At 53.7% G+C, this 8,666-nt stretch overlaps 3 protein-coding genes across 3 annotated transcripts; 2 read left to right on the top strand and 1 right to left on the bottom strand.

The window, feature by feature from the left end:
* Window positions 1-1,234: 1,234 nt before the first annotated feature.
* Window positions 1,235-1,399, top strand: DICSQDRAFT_53624 (uncharacterized protein; the record flags this gene model as incomplete). Its single annotated transcript, XM_007363041.1, has 1 exon — window positions 1,235-1,399. A coding segment is annotated over one exon (165 nt), but the record flags the coding sequence as incomplete, so codon positions are not given.
* A 964-nt stretch (window positions 1,400-2,363) lies between these two features.
* On the bottom strand, window positions 2,364-4,733 carry DICSQDRAFT_153362 (Aldo/keto reductase). The gene is made up of 12 exons (XM_007363040.1): window positions 4,405-4,733; window positions 4,258-4,348; window positions 4,173-4,198; window positions 4,046-4,114; window positions 3,874-3,987; window positions 3,768-3,809; window positions 3,648-3,706; window positions 3,495-3,592; window positions 3,370-3,432; window positions 3,191-3,294; window positions 2,826-3,056; window positions 2,364-2,765 (listed from the first exon to the last, which is right to left on the bottom strand). Exons 1-12 carry the CDS (start codon window positions 4,474-4,476, stop codon window positions 2,571-2,573), a joined length of 1,164 nt encoding a protein of 387 aa, XP_007363102.1. The 5' UTR covers window positions 4,477-4,733; the 3' UTR covers window positions 2,364-2,570.
* A 1,122-nt stretch (window positions 4,734-5,855) lies between these two features.
* DICSQDRAFT_101139 (cytochrome P450) lies at window positions 5,856-7,501 on the top strand (the record flags this gene model as incomplete). The annotated part of the gene is made up of 3 exons (XM_007363039.1): window positions 5,856-6,143; window positions 6,212-6,790; window positions 6,863-7,501. 3 exons carry the CDS (start codon window positions 5,856-5,858, stop codon window positions 7,460-7,462), a joined length of 1,467 nt encoding a protein of 488 aa, XP_007363101.1. The 3' UTR covers window positions 7,463-7,501.
* Between the last annotated feature and the right edge of the window lie 1,165 nt (window positions 7,502-8,666).

The raw sequence follows: 8,666 nt of genomic DNA, 5'->3' as shown, positions 1-8,666 counted from the left end.
GTGCAAACGAGACAGGAATTGTGCAAATTGTTATGGGCAGATTGCTCACAGGGGAGGATGGTGGGTAAGGGAGTGCTAGGGTGCTGCAGACAAGGAGACCAGGAGAGACAACACTTCGAAGTTCGAAGTTTGAGCTACACTCGTCGTCGAGGTTCTCTCGGATCACGCCATGCCGAGGTCACGTGATGAGCAACTGGAGATCCAGTGGAAGGTCTGCTGGAATCCCACATACTTTGTTGAGGACTGGAAATCCACAAGAAAACACACTGGATCTCTACAATCTCAGGAATTCCACTGGCCTGCCACCACCACCTGTCTAGCAGTGTATGGTGCAGTTCACTTAAAGGCATCCACTTTTGTACGCATTTAAGCGCCGACTTATAAGTCCCTTAGACTGTCATGAAACCCTCCCATAATCTGTCAATTGCACGGATTTGAACAGAGGAACTAATCCCTAGAGGCGATTTCAGGTCGGGTCAAAACTGGCAAAAATGGCTTCGTCAGTAAGGCCACAGCACGTGACACGGGCGTTTAAACACTAAAGAGGTAATCTGTTCATTACATAATGGTATCAGACGCCCGTCGCCCGCGCTGGCGGCTCCCTTCTGGATCAGCTCACAACAGAGCCTTCGGCATGTTGTCCTGGAGAGTTTCCAAGGTATATTAGTTGCGAAGCTGTCAAAGAAAAGAGTGCTTCACTAGGTCCCATAAAATGAACAACTCTGAGGTCACAATGATGTGCAACATGCTGTATTGGTGTCATGAGTCGGTCAAAACCGTGGAGTCCGACCTAAGACCAAGTCACGTGATGTTAAAGCGCGCGCTTAACTGCGTACAAAAGTGGATGCCACTAATTGAACTGCACCATACACTACGGCCTGTTAAGTAGTCTCGTGACCAGACGTTCGGAGTGTGAAGCGGATGCGAAAACCCGGGGGCATCCGGACACTCAAACGTCTGGTGGCTTTACCCCCGTGACTCCCCGCTCGGTGACCTGTGTCACATATCGATCCCATTTGAGGCAATCCGAACAAGTCGGAGGGCGACTCCAGTGTGCGATGTGGCAGCCTGCTGTTGTAGTTACACTTTGCGAAACCTCCTGTACTGGACACAATGATCTCCTAAAATGTCATGTCTGGCTTGCTCTCATATACTCTACATGGCTATCGTTACTCTCTGACTACTGTCCTATGAAGAAGAACACGCCCGCTCATATGCTGTCCTGGAAGCCACCCGAGAAGCCGCCAAAGCCTCACGTGGATACAACTCGGAGGCCACACAGCAAAGGCTTGAAGAGACCTTCCGACAGCATATGGGAGGGAATGTGCCACACCAGTGGCAGGCGGATGTCTCAGAGGCACTGTTGGTGGGATTAGACTGGGTGCGCGAGGATCTATAAGCGCCCATGGAGCGGACTACTGTGTACTGCCTATATGAGAGATAGACAGATTGAGTATCATAGGAGGATGTGTAGCAAAGGCTTGTAGATGTCATAGAGACGTACCAGTTGGAGGAGTGTCGACAAAGAGCAGAGTAGGCTCAGCGCGACTCGAAGATAGCGGGGAGATAAGCAGGCAGACGCGCACGAAGGACAAGAGGCAGGGAGGTCACACCGGTCACCGAGCGGGGAGTCACGGGGGTAAAGCCACCAGAAGTTCAGGAGCTCGAATCACGGCGGGCAAAGCGCCAGGCTCCGAGCAGGGAAAGTTGTGTGGCATTTATGGGCAACGCAACTTGACCCTAGCATTTCCAGTGGGCCTTTGTATCCCTCTTTGTGATTTGGGAAATCTTATGGGCACATTGCATGGCACGTATATTTAGCATAGATTTCCTCACCCGGACCATCACGCTTTGCCTGCCGTGGATGCCCCCGGTTTTTCGCATCCGATTCAAGCTCCGAACGTCTGGTCACGAGACTACCTGTTAAGTAGAAGTTTAGAAGGGGGCTTCAGATCTGGTGTCGGCAAGAACACTCCTTGCCTGATTCGGTCTGTTAAGAGACTTACGGACGTCTTAGAGCCGTATATAGCTCATGGAAAGTCGGCCAGTTCAAGTTGCGGTCAATGACTCGGACATATGAGCACTGACAGAGCTGACTCACCGGTATTGGAACCATAGCGGTAGAAGCATAAGTAACTCACAGACTGCGAGACGCGTACGCGCGCAGGACCATCGAGAACATCTGCCGCCTACCACTTCCTTCCCAAACTGTGATGCAGATCTGATGTTCTCCTGTGACGCCTCGGGGCCTGCCATCGGGCGATGGAAAACGTGACCGTGCTTAGGGCGACCGTCAACATGCTGGAGCCTTGTATGTCGTCCTTGGGATTCGTGGAAAATGGGGTGATTGCCAGTGGGTGCATGCAACATACACTATGTTGTAACTGGAGACTGGATTTCGTTATTTCCGCTTGTGATACAAGTCAGCGCATACATCGCAGCACTACAATCACTGATGACACCAAATACAAGGCGGGGTGGTAATACGCGACACGCAGACACACGTCAACAGACAACACACTGGCGAAAATACACTGGTGCTTGTGTACCAGGGTGATCGACCACTACGCTCAAGGACCGGGGACAATTGGGGCTGGGGCCTTGACGAATTTGACGGTGCCAGCGGAGGAAACAAAGAAGTTTCCCCGACCATCTCCGAGGGCGGGATCCGTCCCAAAGAGGGGCAAGTACGGGAAACCGAGCACAAACGGCGTAGCCTCCTCTAGCGACTTCATCTGCTCGGGAGTGAGGACGATATCGAGGGCCTGTTACGTGATCGATCATCCATTCTGTGCATCGTCGAGCATCAAGGGTTGAAGACCTACCTTGATGACTTCTTCGAGCTGCTGAGTGTTCCGTCCACCGACGATAGGGAACACGTATGGGCTCTTCTGCAACGCCCACGCAATGGCGACTGCGCCCAGAGACACTCCATTCCCTACCTCGTTGGCCACCTTCTCGAGCACTGCGCTCACGCTCTTTTCCTCGGCTGTCTGCGGAGTGTTGTATCGGAGCGCAGACCGACTCTTGATCTCAGCTTCGGTCTTGAATTTTCCCTGTAGAACACATAATCAATGTCACATACTGATCTCGCACATTCATTATTGCCATGACATCACCAAGGAGTAGAGACACCTTGATCTCTGTCTCCCCGCGAGTGATGCCTTCCGTGGGGCACACGAGAACGCACCTGTCCAAGCACGCCCCACGGCGCGATGCCCATTCCCTCTGCACGGCACATGGGCAGGATCTCCCGCTCTAGGTCTCGGGTTGTCAGGGACCACAAGCCTTGGTCTGTAGAATTTAGGAAGGTGCTAAGTCAACAAGCAAGACTAGGGAGCAACGAATCAACGGATGGATGACACTTACAAACAACGAACTGTGCCATCCCGTGGGCGCGAGCATATTCATTTGCTTTGACTACGATCCAGGCTATAACGGGAGAGGAGCTATAAGCATTGCGGAGTCAGTTGCGCTGAATGGTAGCACCGCACCAGGCGTGTCGGAAATGCCGAGATAAAGGACCTTGTTAGCTTTGACGAGCGAATCAAGTGCTTGCATGATCTCTGGGATCGAAGTAGAGTAGTCCCATCTGAATTTGCGTTAGTATCGCTGCAGATCAGCACCATCGTAGTCCGACCACATACAGATGAAGATAGAGCAAGTCGATGTAGTTCGTCTGCAGCTTCTTGAGACTGTCCTCCACCTACGACGCGAGACAATTTTCTCATGAGTGATGCACAAAACTTGCGCAACAATGTTCGTACCGAGAGGACCAGACTCTTGCGATGATTTCCTTGGTAGTTGACCTGCCAAGATCGACACGACCGTCAGCTCGCAAATATCAAGACGAGGCCCAGTAATTGGACGCGCCTTGAGTTTGATCTCCGGATCTTCATTCTTGTATCCAATAGTATACTTGGTAGCGATCACCAACTGGTCACGGATTCCGCGGGCCTTCGCCCATGCACCGACCAGCTTCTCGCTCTGGGTCATGTTCAGCACAGATTACCAGAGCTGCGAACTCGTGTATGCACAAACGTACCTCCTGGTTTTGGTAGCTGTTCGCGGTATCGATGAAGTTTCCACCGTTCTCCCAGAACGTGTCAAGGAACTAGTCGGATGGCATTGAGTTCACCATGTCGGGCGCTAGCGCTGTTCCAGAAACGCACCTTGAAAGCCTCCTCCTCAGTCGTTCCTGGATATCATAGAACGTCAGGACAGAATACTGAGTGCTAAGCAGGCACAGAAACGCACCACCACCCATCATACCCGACCAAGCCTGACCCAGAGACATCGCTCCTAGGCATAGGGGCGATACACGCACGCCCGCCGACGGCGATAGGAGCTACACGCAGCGTCTCAATGCTGCGCTATGTCTCTTCAGAGAACTCGTTGACGTACCCTGTAGCGACCTAGCTCATTGGCCGGCTGCGGGGGCGGAGGAGGCGGAGGGGGCTGGAAGGTTCGCGACATCGAATGAGGTAGTGGGATTGGTCCTGTCGTGCGAAGCTGGTGAACAGATGAGGAACTGGGGCCTTACCACGGACCACAGGGCGTATTTATACGAGACCCACTCCGGGCTTCTCGAGCTCTACGGTTCCCATGGAAGGGTTCAAAACTTTGGGTCTGCGGACAGTAATGACCTTATGCTGTGGGAACGATGCTGCCCAAGCAAAGGCCCGCGTGAGTGCGCCACTGCGTCAGCTTAGTCGCGTATAAGTCGTCTCGACGACTGTCCAGCGGAGATTCGTCGTCCCACTGTATGCCTGCACGTATTTCAACACCTTGGAGCGGGCCACGAGGCTGCGCAGTACTTATGTATCTGGCGCGTGGCGTATCGTGATAGAACTGAGATCGAGGGCGATCGCCCATTGAGATCAGCCATTTGTATACAGCAGTTACAAAGCCAATTCGCGGCATGTTGTAAGTCGCCAGCCCCGATCTATGGAGGGTTTGCACAGAGGGGATCGATGCGACCACCGACTCGGAGTACTGACCTGTACTTACAAGACGATTCTGAAGCGCACTGCTGATGAAGCTATCCACTTCTTGAGCCGTCCAATATGCGCCTTCGAACGCGCATGGTCGCTTCCTTGTTGAGGTAACATGTGTACATAATCATGGGATCCCAGTCGGGCGAATGTCGAGCTATGTCGAGGAGCGGTCATCACGGCGGGCAAAGCGCCAGGATCCAAGCAGGGAAATCTGTGCAAGCATTTATGGGCAACGCAACCTGACCCTAGCATTTCCAGTGGGCCTTTGTATCCCTCTTTGTGATTTGAGAAATCTTATGGGCACGTTGCATCGCCCGTATATTGAGCATAGATTTCCTCACCTGGACCATCGCGCTTTGCCTGCCGTGCATCGAATCATGGCCATCTTCGAGTCGCTAGTACAGTCATCACGTGAGACTCAGCCACAAGCAGCGCCGTGGGAATGCGGCTAAAGAGATCGTAAGTATGTTGTACCTCTTCGGTCCGGGAGGGTGCAACATTGTTCCCGAGTTCCAATCGTTCGATATTATGCTCGAGTCGGGCTAGTACGTACCTGGAGACTAGTGATAAAAATCGGGCGAAAAGACGATCTTAGATGACGACAATCCAAACGATGACTTGCATCTCGAGGCCAGACCAAATTGCCGTATGGTCTCAAGTCCGTGCGGCAGATCATCCTGATGGACCCTCGGAGGAGTAGCAGCCTAATATACGCCACCCAATTCTAATTCTGATCGCATGGAAAAGGGCTCGAGAGCATAGCGTCTATAAAGAGGGATCCCAATCTTGCCGCATCCGGAACCCGTCCCGCTCCTGAATCCCAAAGTGCCTTCCCCTCCAACTAACGACGCTCACGCCATGACCACACTGCACGCCTCCTTCACGAGTTCATTCTCGATTCTCGATGTTGTATTACTGTCTCTCGCTGCTTTAGCTTATGGCGTACATCGCCTCTTGAGGGTACCTTCTCACCTGCGGCACATCCCCACAGTTCCACTGTGGCCGCTCATGAAGAGCTATCTGTTGGGGGAGTGCGAAGAGCAACGGGTAAAACGGCTGGTCCTTCCTTTTGCCAAAGAGAACAACACGCACGTCGTCCTCGTCTTCTGCCTCGGGGACTGGATGGTACAGGTCCTCGAGCCCAAAGTCAGTACCGCTTCCATCAGCACAGCCGACTCACGAACGTTGTTTCACCATGTCTCCGATGCCTTCAGATAGGGAAGGAGTTGCTCGAGAACCCCGCTGTACGCAAGCAGCAACAGCCCGACGACATGCTGCTCTGGAGGCTCATAGGGCGCAACAACGTCTTCATGTCCGACGGCGAGATGTGGAAGCGGCAATCCAGGATAATGCGCGACGCACTCCGACAGACGACTCCCATTGACGTCTTCACGAGCCTCGCGCGCACGACGTTCTCTCTTATCGGCGATGGTGGCCGGGTTCGATGGAGCGACTACACGAACCGCTACACCCTCGACGCGGTCGGGACGACGGTCATCGGCTACGATTTCGAGGCCCTCGCCAAGCCTCATGGCAACTTTGTCCGGCGGTATCACGACGTCATGTCAGCGATCGCTAGTCCTGCGTACGTCGTACTCCCATCGCTTGAACGCTGGCTTCCTCGTTGGAGTGTCCGCAAGATGGTGGACAGCTTCGTCGACGACTTCTGCAAGATCCTTCAGGAGAAGCGCGAAAAGCCTGGCAACGACGTGATTACGCACATGTTCCAGGAACCAGGCATGACGGAGGTCGAATACCGCGACAATGCCATCGTGACCTTCATCGGCGGCCATGTGAGTCTTGTTCTGTCTGGATGCTGTGCTTCGTGTGGCCTGTACAAAGTCTTAGCGTTCTCTCTTTCACAGGACACGACGGCGGGTGCCCTCGCCACAACGGTGTACTTCTTAGCACGCTTCCAAGACATACAAGCTAAGTTACGCGAGGAAGTCCACCAGGTGTTAGGCGATGAAGATCCGCGGGCAGACCACTACCACCATACCCCCTACCTGAACGCCATCATCCGCGAATCCATGCGCTACAACACCCCCACGAACGTCACAGTGCCGCGCATCGCCGACGTCCCTGTGCAGGTCGGAGGTTACATGGTCCCAGCGGGCACCGCGATGGCGCTCAACATGTGCGCCGCGCACCACAACGAAGCCGTATGGAGCGCCCCCGCCATCTTCGACCCCGACCGGTTCCTCGACGAAGCGAAGATCGACTCGGGCAACTGGGTCTCATTCGGCCTGGGCCCCCGCCGGTGCCCCGCGAAGAACTTTTCGCTGTACGAGCAGCGCGTGCTGATCAGCATGCTCCTGCGGGAGTACCGGTGGACGCTGCCCGATGACTCGCCGCACCGGGACTTCCTCAAGAACGGCTTCTCGGCGTTCGCGCTGAGCCTCCCGGACAACGTCGAGATCGACTTTGTCCGGATCGCGCCCAACACGACGTTCACGCCTATGTAACGATTTTTCCTCCAGCCGCGTAGCTTACCGCGCTCCATGCCCCCCAACACGTGTTGTAGTTTTACTCTTGTTGTATCGTAGCAGTCACCGGTATCGGTTTCCGTCTTCCAGGAACATCAGGCTTATGGTGCGGACAGCGGAGAGCCGCATGCCAGTCCCATCCACATCAGCCTCGAGGCAGACCAAGACGCACCGGATTTATGGTATCGCGTGGAGTGCAGCAAGGACTACGAAGTGCAGGCCCGTGTCACTGCTGAGTGACTGCTCTCATCGCTGTGTCTATAGGAGCGAGTTCATTAGGCGATGCGTTGTGGTCACGACAAGGACGTGCTGCATAGGAGGCGCGGAAGAGGGTACTTATCTGTCCAGCTGAAGCTAGCACATACAGTCGACACCCTCTTAACCCATAGCCCTCGGGACAGGCCCGAATATATGGGTTTTGAGGGGTTATGGGCTACGAGAACTTAAGCGCCTCATAAGCGCCCCTGATTAGTCCCAGTTAGCGAGCGCTGGAAAGGCGTCTACTGACCCTTTGAGAGAGCGCTATGAGATTTCGAACAGACTCACCTACCCACAACGTGGTCGGAGCATGGATGGACACTGGGAGGACTCTGGGAAGCATGCATCGAGTATTGCAAAGGTTATCGATGAGCGTAATCTCAATGTGAGCCCTATTACCGTATGGGTTTTGGGCCCTAGAACGCTACTAGTGCGACCCCAGAAGCGACGCATTAAGCGCCTGACCCCAGAAGCGACTGACACGCCTCCAGGTCTCGCATTTCCCTGTCAATAAATGTACAAATGTTACACATGAGACTATGTGCTTCTGAACTATTACTTCCACAAAGAACGAAGGAAATCGGGAGAAATTCGCTCCCGATACAAGTCAATCTGAGTAGGGTTCCAGGGGTTTACTAACCTTGTTGAATTGCCACAAAGAGATCGGCATGGCCGATCTTCTTGTAACTCCAGGAATTATTTCTAACATGTGCACTGAGTATGATTATTCAGTTTTCGAAGGATTACGGATTGCGGTACCTGAGGAATGGGAAGGGGGTCTCTCGAGCGTGACATTCAGCCACTGACCGAGATAAGGCTGACTTTGATTATGAGCGCCTCGACTAGTGTTCCCTCCGCCAACGTCGTTATCAAACGACTGATAATGGCGGTGTTTAAATCGGCAGTCTTCGGCACCGTGACCATT

This window comes from Dichomitus squalens (genome assembly GCF_000275845.1).
Source record: "Dichomitus squalens LYAD-421 SS1 unplaced genomic scaffold DICSQscaffold_5, whole genome shotgun sequence".
NCBI classification, from domain to species: Eukaryota; Fungi; Basidiomycota; class Agaricomycetes; order Polyporales; family Polyporaceae; genus Dichomitus; species Dichomitus squalens.
This window is presented reverse-complemented; position numbering and strand designations above follow the sequence as displayed.

Bases quoted from the DNA above. Each gene is read 5' to 3' on its own strand.
- DICSQDRAFT_153362 (XM_007363040.1), bottom strand. From the start codon at position 4,476: ATGTCGCGAACCTTCCAGCCCCCTCCGCCTCCTCCGCCCCCGCAGCCG. The intron at 3,433-3,494 runs GTGCGGTGCTAC...CTCCCGTTATAG, and splicing joins CGGCATTTCCGACACGCCTG to CCTGGATCGTAGTCAAAGCA. The intron at 2,766-2,825 runs GTAGGTCTTCAA...ATCACGTAACAG, and splicing joins AGCTCGAAGAAGTCATCAAG to GCCCTCGATATCGTCCTCAC.